The sequence below is a fragment of the Neoarius graeffei genome, chromosome 12 (assembly GCF_027579695.1).
Source record: "Neoarius graeffei isolate fNeoGra1 chromosome 12, fNeoGra1.pri, whole genome shotgun sequence".
In the NCBI taxonomy this organism is placed as follows: Eukaryota; Metazoa; Chordata; class Actinopteri; order Siluriformes; family Ariidae; genus Neoarius; species Neoarius graeffei.
The window spans coordinates 9510225-9536850 of NC_083580.1; the positions used below are offsets into that span (position 1 = coordinate 9510225).

General features: G+C 42.8%; 2 protein-coding genes and 1 non-coding gene across 6 annotated transcripts in view; 1 reads left to right on the forward strand and 2 right to left on the reverse strand.

Annotated features, from left to right (window-relative positions):
• Positions 1 to 13865, forward strand: part of ubap2a (ubiquitin associated protein 2a) — a 28860-nt gene extending 14995 nt beyond the window's left edge. The window contains exons 10-28 of one of the 3 annotated variants that reach the window (XM_060935496.1): positions 98 to 150; positions 257 to 327; positions 448 to 622; positions 944 to 1193; positions 1319 to 1602; positions 4887 to 5083; positions 5469 to 5745; positions 5877 to 5916; positions 6027 to 6198; positions 6301 to 6361; positions 6847 to 7045; positions 7190 to 7281; positions 7486 to 7536; positions 11331 to 11412; positions 11565 to 11927; positions 12020 to 12121; positions 12207 to 12274; positions 12410 to 12601; positions 13095 to 13865. In XM_060935496.1, the coding sequence (XP_060791479.1) occupies positions 98 to 150; positions 257 to 327; positions 448 to 622; positions 944 to 1193; positions 1319 to 1602; positions 4887 to 5083; positions 5469 to 5745; positions 5877 to 5916; positions 6027 to 6198; positions 6301 to 6361; positions 6847 to 7045; positions 7190 to 7281; positions 7486 to 7536; positions 11331 to 11412; positions 11565 to 11927; positions 12020 to 12121; positions 12207 to 12274; positions 12410 to 12601; positions 13095 to 13190 (2825 nt within the window). In that variant the 3' untranslated portion in view covers positions 13191 to 13865. Of the gene's footprint in view, positions 1 to 97; positions 157 to 256; positions 328 to 447; positions 623 to 943; positions 1194 to 1318; positions 1603 to 4886; positions 5084 to 5468; positions 5746 to 5876; positions 5917 to 6026; positions 6199 to 6300; positions 6362 to 6846; positions 7046 to 7189; positions 7282 to 7485; positions 7537 to 11330; positions 11413 to 11564; positions 11928 to 12019; positions 12122 to 12206; positions 12275 to 12409; positions 12602 to 13094 lie in introns of all 3 variants that reach the window. The other 2 variants (XM_060935494.1, XM_060935495.1) reach the window with 2 other exon arrangements.
• Positions 13866 to 14826: 961 nt separating this feature from the next.
• On the reverse strand, positions 14827 to 26456 carry nop56 (NOP56 ribonucleoprotein homolog). 2 transcript variants are annotated; one of them, XM_060935497.1, is made up of 12 exons: positions 26370 to 26456; positions 25057 to 25146; positions 21796 to 21910; positions 21437 to 21601; positions 21061 to 21259; positions 19029 to 19216; positions 18674 to 18825; positions 18204 to 18304; positions 17784 to 17932; positions 16103 to 16224; positions 15749 to 15910; positions 14827 to 15512 (listed from the first exon to the last, which is right to left on the reverse strand). In XM_060935497.1, the coding sequence occupies exons 1-12, from the start codon at positions 26370 to 26372 to the stop codon at positions 15255 to 15257; spliced, it is 1704 nt and encodes a 567-aa protein (XP_060791480.1). In that variant the 5' UTR covers positions 26373 to 26456; the 3' UTR covers positions 14827 to 15254. The 2 variants fall into 2 exon arrangements, with proteins under 2 accessions (XP_060791480.1, XP_060791481.1); XM_060935498.1 differs by lacking the exons at positions 21796 to 21910; positions 26370 to 26456 and having other exon boundaries at positions 25057 to 25147.
• LOC132895806 (small nucleolar RNA SNORD57) lies at positions 16002 to 16067 on the reverse strand. Its single transcript, XR_009655840.1, has one exon. It is a non-coding gene; the product is annotated as a small nucleolar RNA SNORD57 (small nucleolar RNA).
• Positions 26457 to 26626: the final 170 nt, after the last annotated feature.

The following is a 26626-nucleotide window of genomic DNA, read 5'->3' on the forward strand; positions in this document are numbered from 1 at the left end:
AAGCACTTAAACACCCCCACTTTTACTTTAGTGGCAGGATCTAGCTCATAGTTTGCAGAGGATTTCACCCTTTGCTTTCTATATCATGGCTCTACAGTGGCATGGCGCAACACTCTGGAAGACTGGGCAGCTGAAGACTGGACTGAGGATGTGAGTGTAGGTCAAGCCATCTATTACCATAGCTATTTATTTTTAACATATGATATTTTAAGAGTTGACAACCAGTAGCTCATGATTTACGTTTTGTCCTTTTCAGCTCTCGGAGACCAAGGTGTTCACTTCGTCGTGTGCACCTCCAGCTGAGAATCATATCACACCTGGCCAAAGGTGACAAATACACATGACTTTACACGTTATAACCAGTCAATGCAACTTTTGCTGTAATTAGATTGCTCCTGTACCAATGGTGGCTGCTGAGCAGTTATGTTTTTGTTTTGTCTTGTGCAGTCTGGACCTGACATCTCTGCTGCAGAAGCCTGCTGGCAGGGAGGAGTTGGAGAATCTGAAGCCAGCCTCGTCTCAAGGGCTTGGCCACAGCCTCGTCTTCACCAACTCCCACCACCAGCCCACACGCAACGGAGGCGCCACCACCGGCACTACCAGCTATGCACATGCCACCCTGGTGAGGCATTGGAAACAAGAAAGAGGGTGGTTCAAATTGGTGCCAAGTACCACAGACAAGAACTTTTATTAAACAGCAACTTTAAACTCACTTACCTGAATGTTTGAGATGCATCAAAATGTCCTTATGATGAAGCGTTAAAATTATTGCCCACGATTAATGCGTAAAGTGCAGATCTGGTAGATGGACTGAAAAACTGAACAGAATTATTTGGCATATAGTAATATTTTTTAATTTTTATTTTTAACTCTAATTAATAGTATTGTTGCAATGAAAGTGTCCTAAGATTTCTTTTGCCCTTGGTCCTATTTATGTCTCTAGTCCTCAGTTCTGGGTTCTGGATTTGGGGAGCTGGGCGGTCCTAAGCTGGGACAGACCGCTGGACAACAGATACTGGAGCAGCTGAAGGGACCAGGTCTTGGGCAGCTTACCTCCCAGCCTCCTAGCTCGGGAGACAACTGTGCCCCTGTAGGGGGACTGGGGGGTACAGGGATGCCTGTTCCCTCTTCATCCTGGGATATTAAACCTCCTGGAACACAGAGCTGTGCCTCACTGCCCTCCCAATTCAGTCGTGAGTTTAGTTCACATCATTTTCAAACCAGTAGAACAGCGGTCTATTATTTATGCCACCGTTAATGTTCATTTCCATTTAAACAACTAGGAAATAGTTGATTCTCTGTACTGTGTGTCTTCTAGGGGAGTTTAAGATGCAACCAGAGCCTTCGTTGGTGCTAAGTCAGCTGAGCCAGCGGCAGCAGAATTCTCTGAATAACACGGGTTCTCTACCACTGGCAAGGCAGCCCAGTCCTCCACCGCAGAATGGCCCGGTGGCTAACCAGGCTCCACTGGAGGCCTTCTCCAAAGCACCAGAGCCTTCTCAAACCCACGTGGCCCCTACACAGGCTGCAGACTCGCAGGTCAACAGCACACAGCACCGGCAGATTAAGACACAGAAACGAAGGATAGCTCCCACATCCAAGGTGAGGATGTTTTGTCACTCCTTTGTGCTTTCATCAACAGGATTTTAAAAATGTTGTGCAGTAATGAGGAGAACATTTCAGAAATATTTTTTGTGTGGTTTTACATTAAGGCCACACCAATTCAATTAGTTGGTTCTCGGAATCGCCGCTTGAAGAAAATGCAAAATGAAAAAAAAAATCGAAATCAAACTCCCGCCAACAGAAAAGGTCACGTGACGTCGAAAACCAATCAAATCACCCCTTTCACTTTCGATAAAGACTTATGGAAGAAACATGCCTGTGGAGGGGAGTCCTGCAAAGCCTGTGTTTGTGATTGTTAGGATATTCAGCGTAGGGATCGACCGATATGTTTTTTTCAGGGCCGATACCGATTATTATGGAATTGGGATGCCGATAACCGATAAATGTAAACATTATAATTCACATGAAATTAAACATAGCACACACTGACACAGACCTTCATATCCATGAAATGTATGTTTAATTGTAAAATTGAACATGAAATTTTGTGCAGGGCCAGGATAGAGAAAGTGAGAACGGAGTGTTAAAAGCTCTGGTTAAAAGGAGCGGCTGCTCCTTTAAGAGTCTGTTCAGAGAACGGAAGTCGGAGTGAGGGGGCGGCCGCGGCTCTGCTCCTTTAAGAGTATATCGCTTTCCGAATCAGAAGCGCTAGCGAGGAGAATCACTTGCGCAAGAATTATAAATACTAGTGCAGTACATTACAGCGCAATGTGAAGTAGCATAAGAACATTTAAGTCAAGAGTTTAATTGATGTATTTCGTTCATTACCGTTTATCCAGGCAAGGCAAGTTTATTTATATAGCACATTTCATACACAGTGGCAGTTCAATGTGCTTAGAACAGTAAAAAATAGAAAATAAAATTACATAAAATAATTGGGGAAGAAAAATAATAAGAATTAAACAATAGTAGAAATTAAATTAATAAAATGAAATAAAGTTAATCAGCCTCGAGATTAATTATTATTATGGGTTTAACTCATAAAGCGCGCTCTTCCCGTGGCTCTTCCATGAGGATCACCAAAAATCGTCCCGCAGACAAAATCTACGAGGGTAAAGCGCGCTCTTCCCGTGGCTCTTCCACGAGGATCACCAAAAATCGTCCCGCAGACACAATCTACGAGGATCACCAAATAAAATCGTCCCGCAGACAAAATCTACGAGGATCACCAAAAATCATCCCGCAGACAAAATCTACGAGGATCACAGTAACAAAGAATTAAAGTAAAAGTAAAATCATTAAAATCCAAGATTAAAAAGAAATTAAAATAAAGTAAAATCATTAAAATCAAAATTAAAAGAAATTATGTTAAAGGAAATTAATTACTTAGGTAAAAATTAATCAAGTGAAAGCATCTGAAAACAGCTTTGTCTTGAGCCTGGATTTAAAACTAACAACAGTAGGAGCATTTTTGATATCATCTGGAAGTTGGTTCCAAAGCTTAGCAGCATAGCAACTAAAGGCTGCTTCACCACACTTCGTTTTGACAGCTGGTATTACTAGCAAGTTTTTCTCCTGTGATCTTAGAGACCTAGTTGGTGCATATAATTGAAACATATCCAGTAGGTAGCTGGGTCCCATCCCATTTAATGTTTTAAATAGAAGAAGTAGTGCTTTAAAGTCAATTCTATAGCTCACTGGGAGCCAGTGCAGAGACCTTAGGATTGGAGTGATATGGACTACCCTTTTTGTTCTTGTAAGAACCCTTGCTGCTGCATTTTGGATTAGTTGAAGCTCTTTGATGGTCTTTTTTGGAAGACCTGTGAAAAGGCTATTGCAGTAATCAACCCTACTGGAGATGAAAGCATGAATAAGTTTTTCTAGATCATGTTTTGACATGAGACCCCTGAGTTTAGAAATGTTTTTTAGGTGATAGAATGCAGACTTGTGGAAGCAAGTGTGCATCCACGACACAATTAATTACTGAGCCCACAACAAGCGTCCTGACAAACTCCCTACAGTATTACGTAGCCTACTAGCACCATATCACACCTGCCTTGTTTAAATGTTCAAACAGCGCTTTATAAAGTTACCTAACATATACAAGTGCAATGCGCTTTCTGAGCACGAGTCACGTCATGAAGTTTACTCATCACCATAACAAATAGCCAGTAGGCTTGCGCTAGCCTACAGAACACAAACACTACGTTTTATTTCGTCTTCCCTTGACCACCTCTCTGTATGGCTGTCATTCTACTGTTCAAGTAGAACTACTGACACATTCACAACGTTTCCAGACGGGGATTTAAAAATGACTGCAGCTTACGTTATGCTGGGGACTGCTTACTATGGACAACATTACATGTAGTTTCAGCGAGACTAGTTGGTTGTAGGCTAATTCAAGAGCTTCCTTCCGTAAGCTAAGTTTGCCTGGCTACACAGATGCAATTGGACAATTTTAACGAGTAGTAGATGAAGAATGTAAACATATAATGATGTTGTCTTTTTGCAACTTGTGTGTTTGTGACTTATTGCGGCAAAAGCAGCGTGTCCTTACCTTGAAGTGGGATCTGCTTCTGCCCGAGTGCCCATACGGCCGCCTTGAAACAGTTCACAGTGTTTAGCTACGCGTGTTGATTGGCTGTATCCCTTGTGCCGCTTCTGCCCGAGTGCCCGTACGGCCGCCTTGAAACAGTTCACAGCGTTTAGCTACACGTGTCGATTGGCTATATCTCTTGTGCCAAACAAATCAGATGTTGTGGTGGGCGGGACCGTGTTCTTGAACTCAGAGAGGCGAGTGCAGGAAAGGACGTGCAGTGACAGTCGCGTTAGGAACGAAATGGCTGCAAAAAGGCATGTTATCGGTATATCGGTGGAAATTATGGCTGATACCGATAACCCTAAAAATGCAGAATATCGGCCCGATATATCGGCCAGGCCGATTATCGGTTGACCCCTAATTCAGCGAACAGAAGCGTAAAATCTTTGACAGGTGTGTTGAAATTCTGTTTACTGGTTTGCCTGTATTGTTTGGTCTATTTCCACCGCTAATTTTACCATCGGAGCATTTTTTAAATTTTATTTTTATTTCGCCCGCTCGCTTCATATTTTTCCTGAAAAAATCAGAGAACCAACTCATTAAATTGGTGTGGCCTAAACAAGTGCACTTTATCGCTCTGAGAACTGTGTACATCATTGTTCTTGCCTCCTCTCTGGAGAATACAGTCCTGTGGATTGAATTCATATATTTATGAAGAACTTACAAAAATAGAAAATAATAGTACTGCACTGTTGATGTAAAAGAAAATATTGGCTGTGTACAGATTCCGTCCACTGCGGTGGAGATGCCTGGCTCGGCAGACGTATCTGGGCTCAATGTGCAATTTGGCGCTCTGGATTTTGGCTCCGAGTCGGCGTTGCCAGACTTCAGGCAGACTGAGAACTGCAACAGTGAAGCTACGCGAGAAGCCGCCGTGCCCGTTCCTCAGACTCAAAGCAGCCTCTACTCCAAACCTATCAGGTCAGTTAGGAGACGTGCATTTTTTTTTTCTACCGTATATTTCAAAAGCATAACCCTAGATTTATTTTGTTTGTATAACCCATTTAATTGGTGGACATAATCCAAATGTTTAAATCTGAACTCGTCATAAAATCTCCTTCTACAGAACCCAAATCAGTTAGTGTTAAAATGCCATTTTGCTAGTTTTATTAAAACTCTCTCTCTCTCTCTCTCTCTCTCTCTCTCTCTGAGTATACTTTGTGGACCCTTGGAGCTCCATATACATCAACCAGAGTGTTTAAAAGTCTACTGTATAATCTAATCTATAAGCATCATGAATTGAATATAGCACACTGAATGATCCTGTATATACATTGATGACAGTATTGCTTATTCTTCCCACCAGTGAATCTCTGGCCAGTCCTGTCCCATTGCTGCTGCCTCTGGCCTCCTCTGACAGCATCTACCCGCCTCCCTCTGTGCCTCTACCCAGTCTCACTTCCTCCCTTACCACTCCCAGTGCTGCCTCAGTGCCCACCTCTACCTCCTCCTCATCCTCCTCCTCGTCTTCCTCTTCGTCTTCATCGGTGGCATCCTCAGCTGGGAACAGCTTTGACTGTGGAGTGGCTCCTCACTCACGACTGACCTTCTCCCAGAGCAAGGAGTCCTCTGGACCTGTGACAGTAAGTGAGAGTGTCTGATTCCAGTTAGCTGTGCAGTAGATAATGCCACCAGTTATGTGCAATCATTACTGAGGACTCCTTGGATTCTTTTAGATAAAAATTGACACTGTTTTTGGGTTCTCCTTGAACAGAATGGTTTTAGTGGTGTAAGGACCTCTGCTGCTCTCGATTGTAAGTGGGTTTTCTTTGACCTGTACTTTGCTTTGGATGTGATGTTTGTTCGTTTTTTTTCCCCTGCATCAGCACACCATAAACATTTTATTCTTCTCTTCTGCTTATAGCCACATCGAGTTCCTCCACTCCAAAGCCAGAGTCTCCGTCTTTAGGCAGTAGCACCAGTGTTGCACCTTCTGCACCGTTGTCTCTGTTGCCCCCTTCAGTTACACCCCACAGCTCAACTCTGTCCAGTCTGGCACCTGAACTGCCTTCTGCAACCCTCCCATCTCTCAGCAGGTGAACTTGTTTATCTTTCTTGCGTCTTCTCGAGGACGCCGTGTCAAAATGGAAGCGCGAGTGACACATTGCTTCTGTTTGTCCCCCTGTGTTTTTCCCTAGTAGCCATGTGAGCAGTGGCCATTCTGCAGTATCAGCCCTCAGCACCAGCTCTTCACTAACTGTGAGCCTGATGACAGTAAAACGCGCACACAGCCTGTTGTCACAACCTTAAGAATACTTGCATACTATTCATGTTACATCATAACTCCACATCAAGCCATTATTGCAGTTTAAAAAAAAAAAGGAGTCTTGCTAAGAAAAGACTGTAATACCAACTACATCCTGCATCAACACCTTCCACAACATTCACTGTGGTATAAGAAACACCGTAGGGAGTGCTGTAATAGGAAATTCATCAACTTCTGCTTTGCATCAGGCCAAATCACCACCCTGTTATTGATTATTTTCCTATAACAGCACTCACTTTTGTTTTATTTCTTACATATTGAAGATAAAATGCAAAGCTATGACGTTCATTGACTTTTCCGCTACAACACTGTTTATCAGTTTTGGTCTGGCTCGTCATAACATTTTGTTCTCTGCCATATGAACTCAGTTCCTCAGCTGTTATGCTGACATCCCCATGCGTCTTGTTTATACCTACAGTACACTAACGTGGACAGTGTAAATTCTCTGGCTGCGTCGTCAGTGGCATTCTCGTCCACGTCAGTCTCGGCTCTTTCCAGTAACAGTGTGAGCAGCGGAGGGAACAGCAGTCTGCACTCAGCAGCTCTTGGGCTCAGTGGAAATGGAACCACCGCACCCTCAGCCATCAGAACCGCACCCCTGCTTTCTTCTTCTACTGGTCTGACTTCACATGCATTAGTCGAGCTTTAGTTAGAAGATTTAGTGAGAGGCAACTGTGCGCTAGCTGAATAAGTTGTCATGTTGAGAGGTTTTCCTGCACTGCATCCATTCTTCTTTCATGGTTTTCTCTGTTGTGTTACAGGAAAAGCCCCCCCTAACTTGTCCCAGGGGGTTCCTCCGCTGCTACACAACCAGTATATCATGGGGCCTGGAGGTCTCCTGCCTGCATATCCGGTAACCGTTATAGGCTTCTTATTTAAAAAAAAAAAAAAAACACACTTCCTGTACACTGTATAATGCCTGGCTGTTTTATGTATTATTTTGTTGATCCTGTATTGGTATTAATATGTGCCATACTATCATTGGAGTTCTATCACATGTGGAATGTTATGTAGAAAAGTGATTAAGTGTAATGCAATGAGCTTTAATGTCCTACAGCAAATCTATGGCTATGAAGACCTTCACATGCTGCAGTCCAGGCTACCAATGGTGAGTCCATACCCATCTTGTTCAGCATTGTGGTGAGAGTGAAACCTGATTTACTAAGAGGAATAGCTTCCTGCTGGAAAACTTTTTAGTACTTTTCCACAGAGGGTGCAGCATGAGTTGACCCACAATCCTCCACATTGTTATTATTTTCCACCTCCAAGCAACCTGTGCCCTACTTAAGTACCTGTGCTGAATGTACTTACCCAGGTACTACAGTTGTGTGATATACTGTGACATGAACGAATGTCATCTTGGATATGAATGTCATGGCACTATTTGGGCTTTTTAGTAATTTCTTTGAACTGTTCTTTTTCTGTGGCAGAATGTACAGCATACATCTTTAATAAAAAATAGAATTTGGTGCAGAAGTTTTAATTTTCTTTGGGTTTTCTGAAATCAACACAGGGTCAAAAATGTACGTACAGCACACCTAATATTTGGGTAAAATGTCTCTTCGCAAGATTCACCTTGACCAAATGTTTTTGTTTACCATGAACAAGCTTCTGGCAGAATTCTGGTTGGATATTTTATGACTCTTCATGGTAGAATTGGTAGAGTTCAATTAATTTTTTTTTCTCTCTCTTGGCATGGGTTTGACTTATAAGCACGGTTCGTATATTTTCAATAGGGTTGAAGTCAGGACTTGTTTTAAGCTTAATGTTAGCCTGCTTTATCCTCCACAACCAGCTCTGATGCGTGTTTGGGTTCATTGTCCTGTTGTAAGTCCCAAGTCGTATTCAAGTTTCTGATGGTTTATGCTGAAGAATTCTGAGGTAGTCCTCCTTCTTCATTTTTCCATCCACTTTGTGCAATGAACCAGTTCCACTGGCAGCAAAACAGCCTCAGAGCATGATGATCCTACCACCACCACCAGCTGGTACAGTGTCCCTACATGGTGGTCATTGTGGCCAAACAACTCAATTTTTGTCTCATCTGACCATACAGCTATCCTCCAGAAGGCTTTTTCTTTGTCCATGTGGTCAGCTTCAAATTTTAGTTAAGCCTGAAGGTGTCAATTTTGGAGCAGGGGGTTATTTCTTGGATAGCAGCCTCTTAGTCCATGGTGATCTGAACTGTAGACAGTGATCCATCAGCTTCCAGTTCATGGCAGGGCTGTGCCGTGGTGGTTCCCAGGTGGTTCCTGACCATCCAAACCAATTTCCTTTCAGCTGAGGGTGACAGTTTGGGTTTTCTTGAAGCAAAATGGCTTGGCAAAGTGACTACACCTCACAATAACTTGCATGCAGTTGTTTGAACGGATCTTGAAATTTGCAATTGTTTAGAAATTGCTCCAAGAGACATTCTGGGGTTGTGTATATCTGCGATCCTCTTTCTCAGATCTGCACTGAGCTCCTTGGACTTTCCCATTTTACTGTGTGCTGGTCAATCCAGTGGGTGCTGTAAACAAACCCTTTTTATGAAGGCACAGAGAAGCTACCAGCTGTAGTCAATCATGATCACCAACAGGAAGTTAAGAGGCCTTGGCAAGATAAGAGACATGTAAATTTTTGACCCTGTATGTATAATTTTGACCTTGTGTTGATTTCAGAAAACCCAAAGAAAATTAAAACTTGTGCACCAAATCCTAGTGGTTTTTTTTTTAATTAAAGATGTATGCTGTACAATCTGCCACAGAAAAAGAACAGTTCAAAGAAATTAGTGAAAGCCCAAATATTGCCATGACATTCATATCCAAGATGACATTCATGTCACTGTATGTAAACTTCTGACCATAACGGTATGTGAGCCAGGGTGGAGCTAAAATAAGGAAAATCACTGATTGATAGTCATGTGACAAGACATCCTAGTTAATGAAACGGACTTGAATTCCTTCAAAAAATGTATCACTTCACAAATCCTTTTCTGGTGGATTTAAGAGGTCTGCAGTTTTATGGTTCCGATTCCGTTTTATTCACCCACAGTGATGCTGTCTTATCAATATGGCTCTGTGTTACGTTTCTTCCCTGTGATCCAAATAAAATCAGCCTTTTTCTAGTTAGGACAAATCCCAAATTCACTGTTTGTGCACTACATTGGATGCAAAATATAATTCCATGATTCGAAAAAAAAAAGTGTTTAAAGATACCTTACACCTGAGATTCAGCCCCAAGTTTTGCACTCGGACTCTTCTGTAATTTCAGTAAAGATTGAAGTATTGGCACACTTGGCTGTAAACAAGGTTATGGATGGCACTGGGTTCACATTTGTTGCTGTTCAGAGGAGAAGTACTCTTATTATTTCTTTATGATGGTGTGTATAGGGTAGTACCAGTCAAATGATTTGAACTCCTAGTCCAAAGGATTTCTAGGGATAGGGACTGCTATTTTCTACATTTGTTATTTATAATGGTGTATTCACATTTCTAGTAATGAGTCCTAGAGGTTATAAAAGATATAATTCCAGCTTCTCGTGGATTCAAAGTTGCTTACACACAAATGGCATCTGGTATGAATTCTAGGTTGGAATCAAAGTTTGAGTATAAGCTTCTAGATCAAAATGTCTTGCAAATGATGTAATATATAGATTTAGGCACTGCCTAAAAGTAGAGCTCCCATCTGTTTCTTGGTTGTAGAATTTTCTTGCATCATAGCCAGCCTCTTTTGTTTTATTTCTTTACCGGCTAACACTGGACACTAGGCGGTGTGTATGACTGGTAATTACTAACACTGACCACTAGGCGGTGTTTAGGACTGGTAATTACTAATACTGGCCACTAGGCGGTGTGTATGACTGGTAATTACTAATACTGGCCACTAGGCGGTGTGTATGTCTGGTAATTACTAACACTGGCCACTAGGTGGTGTGTATGACTGGTAATTACTAACACTGACCACTAGGCAGAGTGTCTGACTGGCAGTTACCAACACTGGCGACTAGGTGGTGTGTATGACTGGTAATTACTAAAACTGGCCACTAGGCGGTGTTTAGGACTGGTAATTACTAAAACTGGCCACTAGGTGGTGTGTATGACTGGTAATTACTAACACTGACCACTAGGCAGAGTGTCTGACTGGCAGTTACCAACACTGGCGACTAGGTGGTGTGTATGACTGGTAATTACTAAAACTGGCCACTAGGCGGTGTGTATGTTTGGTAATTACTAATACTGGCCACTTGGCGGTGTTTAGGACTGGTAATTACTAAAACTGGCCATTAGGCGGTGTGTATGACTGGTAGTTACTAACACTGGCCACTAGGCAGTGTGTATGACTGGTAATTACTCACACTGGCCACTAGGCGGTGTGTATGACTGGTAATTACTCACACTGGCCACTAGGTGGTACATGTGACTGGTAATTACTAACACTGGCCACTAGGCGGTGTGTATGACTGGTAATTACTAACACTGGCCACTAGGCGGTGTTTATGACTGGTAATTATTAAAACTGGCCACTAGGTGGTACATGTGACTGGTAATTACTAACACTGGCCACTAGGCGGTATTTATGACTGGTAATTACTAAAACTGGCCACTAGGTGGTACATGTGACTGGTAATTACTAACACTGGCCACTAGGCGGTGTGTATGACTGGTAATTACTAACACTGGTATGGTGGCAGGCACGCACAGGACCGGAAACCATCAGAAAACAACTTGATGGGTTTCTTTACGTATCCACACACTGTGCCTATGGGGCTCCACTCAAATGGTGGTAGTATTAGGTATACTGTATGTCAAAACTCATGACAGGTACTCTGTCTTATCAAAGTCGTGTGTTTTTTGTCTTTTCAACTTGTGTGAGTTTTGTGTCTGGTTTAATCATTCCACCATTATCATGCTCCACATCTTGCAGGATTACTATGGCATCACATTCCCAGGACCCACTGCAACACTGTCTAGCAGAGATGGGAGCCTAGCCAATAATCCTTACTCAGGTAGCCCAGTGTCCTCCAGCTCAGCGCCATTTGTCCTTATTCTGAAGAGTTTTTACAAGCTGTTTTTGCCATACTTTGGCTATGCATATATTACATTGATTTAGAAAATGAGTGTTACACGTGCTTACACAAGATCACTCATTCCCGTAAAGGTGAAGTGACTAAGTTTGGCAGGGGCGACTCCACCTCACCGGCACCCCCTACTACCTTGTCAGCAGCTCATGCTCCCCAGGCAGCTCAGCCCCCACAGGCACAGAGCCAAGGCCAGAGCCAGCCTCAGCCGCAGGCCCACCACAGCACCCAGCAGGCCTTCCTCAACCCAGCTCTGCCGCCTGGTTACAGCTACACAGGCTTGCCCTACTACCCAGGTGTGCCTGGCATGCCCAGCGCCTTCCAGTACGGCCCCACTATGTTCGTACCTCCTGCTTCTGCTAAGCAGCACAGCATGGGCCTGAGCAACCCCTCCACACCATTCCAGCAGCCCAGTGGTTACAGCCAGCACACCTTTAGCTCAGGTGAGTCATTGAAGTGTACAATGTCAGAATCGCTGACATTTTATGTGCCTTGAAATTAATGCGTTTTACATATTTGTGTAATTCATGTTTAGGGTACGATGACCTGACACAAGGCCCAGCGGGAGCAGAATACAGTAAAGGGTACAACAACAGCTCTCAGACACAGGCCAAATCTGCTTCTGGCCCAGGAAAAGGTGGTAAAAGACACATATGAGTTTAGAGTTTTACATAACATCTGCATGATTTGAAATATTAATATTCTACATTGCATCTCCAAAGGTGTCTCTGTGACATCCAGTAACTCTGGCGTGCCTGACATCAGCGGAACTGTTTACAACAAGACTCAGGTAGTGACCACAGCTGTGACATCATCACACATCATGTGTTTGGTTTGATATCCTTGAGGAAATTGAAGAATGTGTAATTAAATTACCTTATAGAATTTGTGTTTTTTTTTCTCTCTCTCTCTCTTCTGCTTGCAGTCCTTTGATAAACAGGGTTTCCATGCTGGCACACCACCTCCCTTCAACCTGCCCTCGGCTCTAGGGGGTACAGGACCTCTGAACCCCGGCGGTGCCCCTGGTTACGCTCCAGCTCAGTTCCTGCATATCTTGCCTGCTCACCAGCAGCCCCACTCTCAGCTGCTGCACCACCACCTCACCCAGGATGGACAGGTCAGTCAGAAACGCAGAAACACGCAGCCGAAACATGGTTTATCTGCCCGAGTCGGATAATTATTGGAGTGTGTGTACGTGGAAGCACTTCTTTAGGTAGAGATGAGTTGAAATGAAGGTTAAATCCCACTGGCACCACTATGAGAAAGTATTCTAGGAAACACAGTAACTGTAGAGAAAACCGATTAACAAAGAATTAAACTTCTCATTGCAGGATTTAAAACCTCAGAAAAATTAATTTGCAACTCCTTTAAAGCTGAGACCTTGTAATTGATTTGATTTTCTATGTAACTTTTGTTTACATAAGTCATGTTCCGTACACGACCTTGCAGGTGCTCAGATGAAGTAGCACAGTTATTTGGAAGAGTTCGAACACTGACATCGCTGTACTGTGTAAGCTGCAGTAGGACTCGATGAATAGAAAGTAAAAGAGTGGAGAATGTTCAGATGCAGGATAATTAAATGGTCTGTCTGTGTGCGCGCGCATGCACAGGGTGGGCCGAATCAGAGGAACCAGAGCAGCAGCATGCAGCAGAAGACCCAAGTCAACAAATCCAGCTACGGCAGCTCTCCCTACTGGGGCAATTAAATAGCGTGAGAGCCCTTTGGCTATCTCATGCACACCAAGTTACTGGTCCACTTTTATCAGAGCAGAGGAAGTCTCTGCAGTGGCAAGCTAAACACACATTTGCATATACACACACACACTACCATCTCCCATCCCCTAGTTCTCATCCACCCCTTTTCAAAGTTTTGGCTGTTGTATGTAAAATATATTTATGTATGTATTTATACAGTATATATGTATTGGTAGAATATGAAATGTGGTTTACGGCATTTTTTTTTTGCTTTGAAGGACCGTTTCTGTTCATTTCAAGAGAGGATTATGATACAAGGATGAGAACTAAGTACTAAATGGAAGGTGCATATTACTTGAACACAACCCAACTTCATGACAATGTGGGAGATTTCTTTTTTTTTTGTATACATACATGAACTTGTCAATGGTGTACATTATTGCTAAGCATCATTTGATGGTGAAGCCTTTTTTTTAAACTTTTTGTATTGTACCCATGCACCTCATCGACCTGTGAATTATTTTAAATCAAGGGAGCTTTTAAGTTCAGTGCTCAACTTGATTTTCATGTCCCCTTCCAAGTGTGAATCCCTCCTTTATCTTATTTGGCTTAAACATGGTTTGGAATCCAAGCATCATTTTAACATTAATTTTACCCTTGTCGTCAAAATAAAATATCTGACCAGGTCTTGTGTTACTAAGTTGAACTTTTTTTTTTGTGGTAGGCTTTAAGTGGATTTTTGATAATCTCTTACACACTAAAGGCCTCTGCATGCTCTTGCGACAAGGCTTTCGCAGACAGCTTTTTGCAGACAGTTGTAATTTATCGTTGAGTGGGGAGTAATAGGCGTGCGCGATGTTATTCACCGCTACAACGCAAGGGGGCGTGAAGTCGCTAGGAGTAGTTGGTGGGTGTGGTTAGTGGAGTGTTTATCCTCCAGTTACTTATAATGACTAGAACTGGAGTCGTGTAGATGTACGCACTTCCTCGATCAACCACTCTTCGTGCTGCTCCATCTTCGCTCGTGTTTTTAAAAATGGCGTTAGTGAAAACAAACCAAACCAGGAAAGTGGAAGTGTGTGTACAGCGGATGTAGAGTGGACTAATCAGAGCCCTCTTGTCTGTGAGGCTTCTGCGGTGGTCACAATTTTGGGGAGGTGCGTGCAGAGCATCTGCGAAGATGGGGGGGCTACGCAGACGCTATCTGCGGCGCCGTCTGCGAGGACTGCGTTGTCAGCATAAATTGGCCTTAACATGTAGGAGCAAATAAAATTCGATGCCAATGATGTGGACAGGGATACTGCTGCCATACTCATTTGAATTAACATCCTGTGCCATTTCAACCATCTTTTAAGATTACTTATCCTGTAAAGAACAGTAAGATTCTCCATGATCGCAGGATGACTTAAGAGTAATCCTATGATTAAACAAACTTTATATTCTATTTAGAATCAGCATGATCCAGGCTTGCATAAACATGAGCTATGGTAGGAAGAACACTATTTGTAGCTGTTCCAGGGAATTCGCATCATCTAGCGGCTTTTCACCTTGCATCATAGCAGTACTCAGAGAGACGGGAAATAAACTGTCCAAAATAGCATTAAAACTGCCTCAACCAACAGTAAAGACCTTTTGTATGAACAAATATTTCAGGTGTGGAAAACTGTACAGGTTTTATTCATCTAAAAATGATACACAAGGCCATTAAACACTGGTGATTCAAAGAGCTGCAGTGGTCTTTACACTCAGACCAACAAAAAGCAAGATGGATTTCTATAACTGAAGGCTCTGAGCATGCATTTTCATTATGGACCGTTTACTGATGCCTTTTTTTGTTAGAATACAGATTATTCACAGAAAGCATGGACAATACAACACTTACATGAGCAGTGCACTACTGAAATGGGCAGACTGATTCGTACTCGAGGGACAGCACTCACTCAAATGCACACAGTCTTAAAGTTGGGGGGGATTAAGAAGCAAAATATTTTGCAGTACAGTCTGGACAGGAGTTCTCATCTCTCCTCCCCCCATTTAAAAAAAAAAAAAGCCACTGATCATTAAAGGTTGGATCCTTATTCATCTGCTGCCTTTTTCTTTTTCTTCTTTTTCTTTTCAGTCTGCTCAGGAGCCGCATCTGCTTCCTCCTTCACCTCGGGCTCAGGTGTGACAGGCTTGCTCTTTCGTTTCTTTTTCTTTTTCAGAGAAGCTTCCTCTTCCACACCGTTTGTCATCACCTCTTCTTCTTCCTCCTTCACATCCACCTCTTCTTCCTCCTTAACTTCCTTCTTTTTCTTCTTCTTCTTGACGGTCACCTCAGCTTCTCCGTTTTCCTTCAGATTGACAAACCATACACGTTAGAAACAAACCCAGAACACTACCACCAATTTCATTTCCTCCTAAAAAGACTGTCCTGCTCGCTTCAGTGATCAAACCCACTGTGAGAAGCCTGTCAATGGTTCGGAGCAGCTTTTCTCTGGCATGGCCTTTGTAGAGACAGTACCAAGTTAAGATCCTGCCTCTAGTCTAGCCATGCGTTCCGAGTGTACAGTAGAAACAATGCACTTACTTGCGTCTCGGCATCTCTGTCAGATTTGATCTTCTTGGCTTCAACCACTTCGTCTTCTCCCTCGACTGCGGACAGAGCTTCCAGTTTTCTCTTCTCGCGCTTCTTTTTCTTCTTCTCTTTCTTCTCAAGTTTGCGCTTGATCTCTGCAGCCACTTCACCAGCCTGTTGCAAAGAAAAAATAAATTATGTATTCTGACAAAAAACAAACAAACAAAAAAACTTTTAAGTTAAGGCTTTAGAAATGTTCAGTGCTGTATCAGGCTCATTAAATCAGTTTTTCGCCTCCACGTCAGTCAGGGTAAAAGAGTCATCATTCACAGCAGAGAATCACAAAAAGCCCAACTGCGAACTAACCTGAGCCACCGCCTCTTTCATGACATCCAGGTTCTTCCTTGGCGTCTCACCGGTCTCGTAAAACGCTAGCCGTTCTTCCACCTGGTCTCTCAGTTTATCTCCGAACACACTAGTAGGAACCTCTGGAATGATGGATTTAAGAGTTTGCAATAGACTGCGCCAAGTACATACAATTGTATTTGACTTGCTGCATTTGCTCAGTTTAATTTCTCAACATCCACTCCTAACAGAGTGGGATACTGTTGACGAAAAATAATGACATCATAGCAAGTCCAGGTTAAAAAACAGTGATGGGCGTGAAAAATTACTAACAACTAACTGATCAAATAGTATTCGCATGAGGCTTCATAACCCAAAACATGCCAATACTTTTTACTGCAACCATCAGTGACAGGAACATTAAAATACATGACACTTTCTGCACCCTGTAAGCTCATATTTAAATACCATGTTTATAAAATCTGCTGCTTAGATTTTATTTGGGTTTAAAAAAAAAAAAAAAAAAAAAATTTGCTCTTGCTATTAATGTTCTATAACAGCAGCTCTAACGCAAGCCAATTTTTTTTTTTTAAGCCTCAGGACTCTTCCCTTTAGGGCAGGAGTGGGCAATTATTTTTTCCATGGGGCCACATGAGAACAGAAAATTTTGTGGAGGGCCGGACCAAAAGGCTGAACTAAATTCTGCATAATATTAATTGTATTTCTTTATATAAAGCAGTAAATAACATTGTTTTTACAAGCTGCTAAGACTGGTAAGAGTATGGAAAAAACGAGGTTGCCTTACAAAAAAATGTCATTTATTCAGTCAAATTTCCCAAAACAATGGTTAACAAAACGTGAACGTTTGTACCATTTTTTTTCAGTCACATTCACCCCAAAACACAATAAAGACATCACAATATTGTCTTTCTACTCCAAATATCAAACAAGATACATCATATTATAATAATGATGCCGTGTCGATTCGGTGTAGGTATCAGATCTACAGATCGGCTCAGGCGCTTGCTAGTGACGTCACGCTATGTGATTGGCTGGACCGTTTGAAGGATGACGTACAAGTTTGTGGTTGGTCTGGACAAATTACGGAAGTAGTTATCGCGGGATTAGGTTTCGTGGGATTTCATGTCATGTTCATGTCGCGTGCATTGCGTTTTTGTTGAACACAACTTAAAAATAAAAGCAATGCACATTCAGTCCATGCATGAGGTAAAATTAGAAAATACGTTTATTTTGTAATTTCTAATTAACCTTACGCGGGCCGGTCAGAATGAACCAAAGGGCCGGATGCGGCCCGCGGGCCGTAAAATGCCCAGGTCTGCTTTAGGGCAAACTTTCTGTTCAGATCTCTCACAAAGCTGCATTTTAATTTTGTCTTGACTTCAAGAGAGGGAAAAGGGTCATTGGTGAGGGGACGATTGGATTTATTATGGATGTAGCATGCTTTTTTTTTAATGTAACTATAGGCAAAGTAACTTTTATGCAATATAACAGAACACATGCTGATATTAGAAGTTAATAAGTTTCGGAGGTGATAATGGTAAGTCAACTTCGAGACAGGCCGAGCATTATTTCTTCTGATCGGAAAACCAAACACCTGCATCAGACTGTGTATTAACAATCAATACCAAATTCCTAAAATACCCATCACTAATTATTACCGCCATGAAAGAGTGAGTCTCACCAGCGAAGCAGTCGATCCGAGAGGCGATGGTGCACTTATTAGCGAGGTAACGGGAGATGCGGCCCTTGTTTTTGGCAGCCGCGCGGCCAATGAAGGTGGAGTGGAAAATCAGACCGTACTTTGGGGTGTTTCCTCTCGTCTTCAGTGCCCTATATTTAGGGAACAAGTTATAACCCACTACACATTGAAACAGTGCGAAATGAACCACCATTTGAGACGCCGCAGCCACACGGACACTAACTCTACTGTAACTACCTCTCAGAGCCCTGGGCGGCTGCTCAGACTGGGGGGGTTAGCATAGGAGAGTGGGATCACGTTTAGTGTGTTCATGCACACTCAAATCAACCACTGCGGCTTTGCCCCTGCCCTGCCATCACAGCAGCCGCCTGAAACCCCAGCAGGGACGGGGAGCCCCAGTACCTGAACAGGGCCTTCTCTGCTCCGAGGATCTGCACTGTAGAGGCCGGATACTTGGCCAGGTTAGTCAGGCTTCCAGCGTGGGAGATGAGACGAGCGCCAACCTGAAGGTGAAGATCACAAGGAAGTGCATTAAGAACAAGTTGAGAGGAGGAGTCAATTTTACACAAGTTTTCCAATACATATTGGAATTGTGCACTGGAGTGACGAGGCTAATCTAGCTAGCAAGAAAGAAAGAGACTGAAAATTGGACACTGGCTTTTCCTTTCAGCAAAATTAAACCCATCAACTGAGGAAAAACAGGTTTCATTAGCTACCGACACCTCACAGATTCTCAGTGTGCACCGTTTGAGAGTTATTTCTTAGCTATGTTAGCATTCTCTCCAACGCAACACTAAAACCTTGGCTGACTGACCACATTAGGAAAAGTCTTCAAGAATTTCTCTAGTAACTTAGTGACCGTAACAACGCACCACTTCACCGATGAGGGCTGCCAGATTGGGGGCCACCTGAGACATTTTGGAGCGCAGGTACTCCTGCAGCTCCTGTCTGTAAGCCGTGAGGGACACGACTCTGTTGGAGAAACTCTCGATGTTGATCAAGTCGATGGGGGAGATGTCCATTCCTGCGAGGAAGAAACAAAAACCCATAATCATCTCAGCCACGTTTCTAATCTTAATCATCAATGATATCCTAAAGCTACTCAGATGTTCAGCAAAATGATAAACTGTCATCACATGGATTCAGTGGATTGACAGATTATAGTAAACACATCACGACTTGAGTGGGATGAAGAGCCTAAATAAAACAAAGACGCATGCATCTCACCCATAGACGAGCGGGACGCTTCCAGGATCGCCTGGGCTTTAGCGCTGTCCATTGTGATCTCCTCCAGAGGCTCCAAGCTCTCCTCGCTCAACTCCTTCCTGTTCCCGATAAACTTGGCCAGCTTGCAGTATGTAGCGTTGTCGCTTACTATCTTGATCAGCTCAGGAAAGTGGTAGCCATACCACTCACTGAACACAAAAACAAGAAGGGGTGGGGGTGGTTGTTTAAAACGAATCGAGCTGATCACCCCATAGACAGAGATTTAGCAAGAAATCCAAACCAGGCTGGTTGTCTCCGCTCTCAGGTGGTGATCTGCCTCTCTGGCAGACTGAACACGCCCAAGAACGGCGTTTGGTATCCCTCCTCTTCCTATACAGCCAGCGCTATAAGGGACGCTGTCTGTGGTAAGCGTTGGGAGGTTGCCAAATCACACAACACCGCAATGCACACACAGGTTCCATGTTGTATCAGTAAAATCTGTTAACATGCAAAAAACTTGATGGCTGAATTGATCCAGTTTTGGTTACAAGGAATTAAATCTCAAGATGAAAGAAAAAAAAAAATCAGAGTCACGAAGGTCAATCAGATTTCTTTTAAAATACAGGAGATTATACCTCAGGACCGAAGCACAACCATTAATTTGAAAGGAACTAAACTAATTTACCATGTAGCAGAATTGTGTTGAACATTTTCATGCATTTTTTTAAAAACGTGCCATCTATATTTGTTATGCATTCAGAACCGGTGGTTTACACAACCTATTAAATAAACTTAACTGCCAGCAATCAAGACAATTGCATGTAAACATTTCCTGTACCATGGAAGGAAAGCAAGCCACGTTTCATTTACGCTACATTCACACTGCAAGGCTTAATGCTCAACTCCGATTTTTTTGTGAGGTCGTTCACATTAACAAATATATGCGACTTGTATGTGATCCTCAGTATGAACGAAAAGCGACCTAAAAGTGTTCCGCATGCGCATTGCAGGATACGACGACGTCACACGCAGTGAGCATGGCCAGTAAAACCGAAGTAAAACGGAAGTAAAACCGCCCGGTTGCGGTATGACCCATCCAATCTAGCTTGAATAGCTGCATCCCCCCAAATGGAAATCAGCTCCCTAACCTCTGCGTCCTTCCATTGAGAAGATTCAGAACCTTCACAGCCCGAAGCGTCCCTCGCATTGATGTCATGCGCAGGGGCGCAGATACGTTTTTTGAACTGGGGGGGGGGAGAGACGACAAAGCTGCCAGCAAACCAACCCCAACATGCCTGTCAAACTTGTTGTGGGTTACCATAGCAACCAAGCTCGAGCTCGCAACCTGTGCAGTCTGCGCAGCTCAACCAACCGAATATCAGTCTTTGTTTTATGTGAGTTGTTGCAACTATGTATACACTGCTGTGCACCTCAATAAACCGAATGGTAATTAGTCTTTTGATTTTTCCGTGAGGTTTGCCTTATGCAAAGAAAGACAGCATAGACGGTTTTTCCTCCCTATAAGTGGGGGGACCGAACGAGGTGAATTTAAATCTGGGTGGGACGAGTCCCACCCTCTATCTGCGCCCGTGATTATGCGCCATGTTGTTGTAACTTTTTTTTGAGAGACCCGCCGCCTACTTCAGCGCAGAATAGTGACGTTTGTGGCTTGTTGATGACGTGTAAGTCGGATGAATGTGACCTGGCGGTTCAGACTGAAGTCGCATATGAAAAGATCGGATAGGAATCGGAATTAGGACCACATATCCAAACGGCCTGGGTCGGATTTGAAAAAAAAAAAATCGGATCTGTGTTGTTCATAGTGTCAATAAAAGATCGGATACAGGTCACATATGGGCGAAAAATCAGATGTGAGTCACTTCAGCTTGCAGTGTGAACGTAGCCTTAGTTTAAACTTAAATATTAGGCCGCTGTTGAGATTTAGCTTAAAGCAGTTAGTACCCAAGCTCACACACCAAACAAACAGAGACAACCACCCGAGCCCTGGATTAGTTCACCAGCATGACGCCACCATTCAGACTAACTCGCATACCGAACACGCATGGAGAATGTGTTGATGTCCTTGTCCAGCTGATCGAGCAGGGCGATGGACTGGATGATCATGTTGTCAGCTCTATTGACGTTGAACTTGACCTTAGCCCGTGAGTAACTGTGACCCAGACCGAGCTGTGCTTTGGACGCAGCCTGAGCCGTGAGGCCCTTGACTAGAGCGTGAAAGTGCAAACGGACACCTGAGGACAGAAAAGACATCAGCACCAAACCAAGACATTGAAGAAGTTGTTTTTTCATAGTGTACAGCCAACTGTTCAGTTTTTCAGTATTACACATCAGACATCAGTGGATCTAAACACATCACTACAGAGGCAGATCTGCGACGATGCTATTAGGTTCACATTAACTCAACAAACCTCTGAGGATCTCCGCCACCACCCCTCCGGTCTGGATGGACATGTCCAGCTCCTCCTGCAGAGCTGCTCCGATCTTGCCATCAGCCACCCCTAACACTGCCTTCTTTTTGCCTCCTGAAGGCAAATTAGTCTCCAAAAACAGCTTAAGATCAGCATGGACGACTCCTACGAATATAATAAAGACATCAACAGTTAGCCAAGCTCTTCTACTCAAGTTGCTTTCAGTGTACATTTTTGCTCAGGTGTTCAGTTTCATGGAATGCTGTCAGCACAATGATTCAGTGGATTGACAGATTATTGATTCATCACAACATCTGAGTCCTGAATGATCCTGAAAACTCAAGCCAATAAGGACTCACCTTCTGAAATGGCATTTATGTTTTCCAGGGCGGCCTGAGCAGACTTAAAGGGGAAGAAAGCTGCCAATTTCACCACGCTACTGAATTTCCCGATGTTCAGGACGCTTTCCTCTACCTGAGCAGAAAACGGCTTGGTATTAACAAGACGCATGACTGGAAATTAAAATAAAAGGGGAACTGAAGTCATTTTTAAACTCGCTTTATTTCTTAATTAACTTTATTCGATTACGTTTTCGGTTTTATTAACCGTATATCGTGGCTCGTATTGGCATATCATACTTATTGGCCTTTTTGATTTTTAACCACGTTGAATGTAGTTTGTATGGTCCATGGCAGGCGTTGCTTATCTGCACAATCTTCACAAGACTTCAAACATGAAGTGTCAGCACCGCCATTTTGAAAACTGTTTACACAGCGGCCAGATCGTCATATCATTCCAACTTAGATTAATTTCGAGATTTGCCAGCTTCATCAGTGATGGAGATTATTCCATATGATTTCGAACCAATGTGGAGTAGAGCGGAGTTGGAAAGACGACAGGATAACGACGAGTCCATCATGCTGGTACTTACATCATTACTGTCGCACAATTAAAGCGTGCCCGATCAGGCAGCTGGTGGGTTTTCAAAATAAATACATGCGTGTATTTTTTTGCAAAAAATCCATATTATACTGAGCACATTTCCCACAATCCTCACTAAGGGTTCGGACAGCGCTACAAAATGGTGTCCCTACTACAGCGAGCAGGGAGCGATTTCGGACACAAGGAAAGCTTCCGGCTTGATTACATCAGCATCTGAAAGAGGGCGCGTGCATCTTTTGACAACGTTGGCAGATGTTGGTCACTTTGATTTCCGCTGTACGTTTTACTTCCGTCCTACAAATTCTCGCACAGGTCTCAGCGAATCTCGTTTACGGCCACTGCTTTGACATATGGACTGATATTACGTAGCGTATTTCAAAACACTCATAACTTACTATAGCAGTGACAAAATAGCTGTCAGAAATGCATTCCTACATTTTATAAAATGAGATAAACAGAATTTATGATAAAACATTTGCCTTCAGTTCCCCTTTAAAGTGCATATCCTGGACCAGTTTCGTGTTTTTTTAATATGAAAGTATGTCCCTTTACACACTCATCCAGAAGGGTAATTTTCCACAAGGCCATCCGCCTACAGCAGAAAAAAACTAAAACTTGTCTGGAAAAATCCCAAGGGAGTCTGGAGCCAGATTCGTGACGTCATGTGTGGATCCGCCAGCAGGCTGAGAGCTTGCATAGGTTCAGTGCACAGTCTGTGTAGACCAAGTTTAGCAGCGAACGAGTTTGCATTGAAATATGGAATTGTCGCCCAAGCTTCTAAACCCATGGATTCATGTATCAATGCTCATCTATCTATTGTTACATAAATCATTTTTTCAAATTACTATTATGTATTTATATATTTCTTCATTTAGAAGAGTACTGGCTACTGTAGGAGAAAGATTTCATAAGCTACACACATGGAATCGGCTAAGCAGGGTTCTATATACATTTAATGTGTTTGACAGGTCCCAAGATCTCAAGCCCTGACACGCAGATCCCTTGATACATGTGAAGTAAGTGTATTATCGCCCAGCGCTTTTGTGTTGTTTATTTTTGTGTGTGTCAATAAATAACATTATCCGTGTGCCACACAAACACAGGAACACCTAATTTAGAGTCTCTCATTTCTTACCCTGGCAACAGTCAACTTGTGAATCACTGATTTTCTTGGTCTTTTTCTCGGCTCTGTTTTGGTCCTCGGCTTTTTCTGGGTGCCTCGCACGAAGCGCTCCCATTTCTCTCTCATTGTCCGGTCTTTTGGAAAACGATGAGTACTAATCCCATCAAGACGGGTGTTGCTACACCCTCCTACGATACAGCTGTTAACCATTTTAATAATTACATGATAATGAAATTTGCAGAAAACCACCAGGTCGTATTCTCAAACAAACCAGTGCTGACATGGGATTCAGAAGGAGGCGTCCCGCACATGTCACAAAAATCAACGTTTGCTGGAAAATCCAAATGCCAAGTTTTTTCAGAGGCAGACCAATTCGCCTCAAATGGCTTGATTTCAACTGAATTTTTCTGGTATTGCGCAAGGTAAAAAAAAAAAAAAAAAAAAAATTGCACAAAATACAAAATGGGACAGACATTTGACCAAAATTTAATATAAAATAAGAGAATTACATTGATCTTGCTCATAAATATACCCAAGATGTGCACTTTAAGGATGAACGAAGTCTTTTGGGAAAGTCGTGAATTATGTTCATCGCAAATTAATTGTCAATTTCCGTCTCATGTTCATGACATGAAGTATGTCAGATGGTTTTGGGAAAGTCACTCAAATCCGGTCCAGTACTAATCCAGGTTTTCACCTTGGTACCGGACACGTACTTTGAGATCGGCTGTAAGAGCCTGAGCGATATAGGATTTGGAAGACTTAGAAGAAAAGAAGAAACCTTTGTCACATGCACACTTCAAGCACAGTGAAGTTCATCCTCTGCATTTAACCCATCTGAAGCAGTGAACACACACACACAGCTAGAGCAGTGGACAGCCACACCAGAGCACCCAGGGAGCAGTAAGGGGTTAAGTACTTTGCTCAAGGACACTTCAACCTAACTGCATGTCTTTGGATTGGGGGGAAACCGGAGCACCCGGAGGAAACCCATGCAAACTCCACACAGAAGGCGCTCACCGGCCGCTGGATTTGAACCCAGGACCTTCTTGCTGTGAGGCCACCATGCCATCCGATATATTGGCTTTTTAAATACTCAAATATCAAAATCAGTCGTCATCATATACTGTCTGATGGGTTTTTTTCTTCAGAAACAATTTTTTCTTGAGCATTTGTTTTGTGTAGCTATTTCAAAGTCCTCACCAAGACAACATGACAGTTTAGTACTCTGAACAAAAGTACAACAAAATGTATTAAAATTATGATGAGTCATGTGTATAAAAATACATCCAGGCTTATTTACGATAAGATGGGGGATATTTATTATCGCTTAAGTATTTTATTTTAAGATTAAGTTGTTTTTTTTGAGGCAGACGAATTCACCTCAAATGGCTTGATTTCAACTTAATTTTTCTAGTATTGCGCAAGGTAAAAAAATTGTGCAAAATGTGACAGATATTTGACCAAAGTTTAATATAAAATAGGAGAATTACATTGATCTTGCTCCTGAATTTACCTATGAGATGCACTTTTAATCATGGGTGCTGTGACTGACCTGAGGCAGCAGCATGCCGATCTCCTCCACCTCCCTCACGGCGAACAGCGCATATCCGGCGGCGTGCTCAAACAACACGCGTAGCAGCACCTACAGAGAGGAGACATGAAATCAAAATCTCAAACGTTCTGCACGGTTCTGACTGCAGAAATGTTTACAAACCGCATCAGTGACTTCCACTCCCTTAACGAAGAGACAGGAGGCAAAGTTGGAGGTGGCGGAGTTGAGGATGTTAAGGTTTGCAATGGGAGGTTGGACAGGATAAGGAACGAGCACATCAGAAGGACAGCACATGTGGAGAGCTTGGGAATTAAGCTAAGAGAGATGAGACCGAGATGGTACGGGCACATCCTGAGAAGAGATGCAGAGCATGTTGGAAGGAGAATGTTGAGGACGGAGCTGCCAGGCAAACGAAAATGAGGAAAACCAAAGAGGAGATACATGGATGTGGTGAGAGAGGACATGAAAGTGGTAGAGAAGGATGGGGAAGACAGGGAGCAATGGAGACGAAAGATCCGCTGTGGCGACCCCTAATCAGGAGCGGCCATAAGATAATGATCAGCGACTTCCACAGGAAGTTCCACGTGGTGTCACCGCCAAACCGATCCCCAGCGTTAAAATCATCAGTACAGCGTGCAAAACTTATTTTCTCCACAGTGTACATGAAATAAAGTCTGATCCTGGCGCACAAGCAATCTAAAACGATTTATTTAACTTCGTCCTGAACAAAAAAGGTCCTGATTAGCTCTAGAGCTGAAACCAGACCACGTGTTTCTCCTGCAGCGCTACACATGCACGCCTGGCTAAGCCCTTTTTTTTTTAACTACCAAAGCCGACGATTAAACACCACAGGCCACAAAAAAATTAGCAGAAACCAAAGATTAAAATAAATAAGTGTATTTAACAGAAGATAACGGTTTCCAGGTGATAAAACAGAGTCAACCAGGAAGAGGCCTCACACACTAGGCTTGGACTACAGAACTTATTTTCATACACAGAAAATAAACAAGACATTACTATAAAAGTACGTACATGAAAAACATTTTTAAATTATTATAATTAGTAGTAGTAGTAATATTTTACGTAACACGAAAACACACAGCGCGACATTAAAACCAAAACAGGCCTAAACTAGACTTAGCTAACTAGCCTGCTATGCTAACTAGCTAAACTTACTGCATACAAATCAACTTAAAACAGCAGTTATGTCTAACCAATGCGAGTTAAACATCACTATTAGTAGATTTAAAGCTTATATGAATGTTTTTTGTGCGATAAAACGTTTATTTTTACACAAACAAATGCCGTCTCACCATGTTGAGGTTGTTCCGGTGCGCCACGCGCTCTCTCTGACTCTCTAACTCCAACAGAAAAGAAACTCTACTCACTCGCTCGTGCACGCTAACCTGTACAAACTCTCGCGATATGACAATACACACCGTGATTAGGCTCTTTTCAGTGAATCAGATGAATCGACTCAGCTCACTGACTCTTTCGGCTCATTTAAAAGCTTTTTTTTTTACCCTCAAAGCTGTTCAAAGTCGTTAATCTTGCATGTCTTTCTTATCTA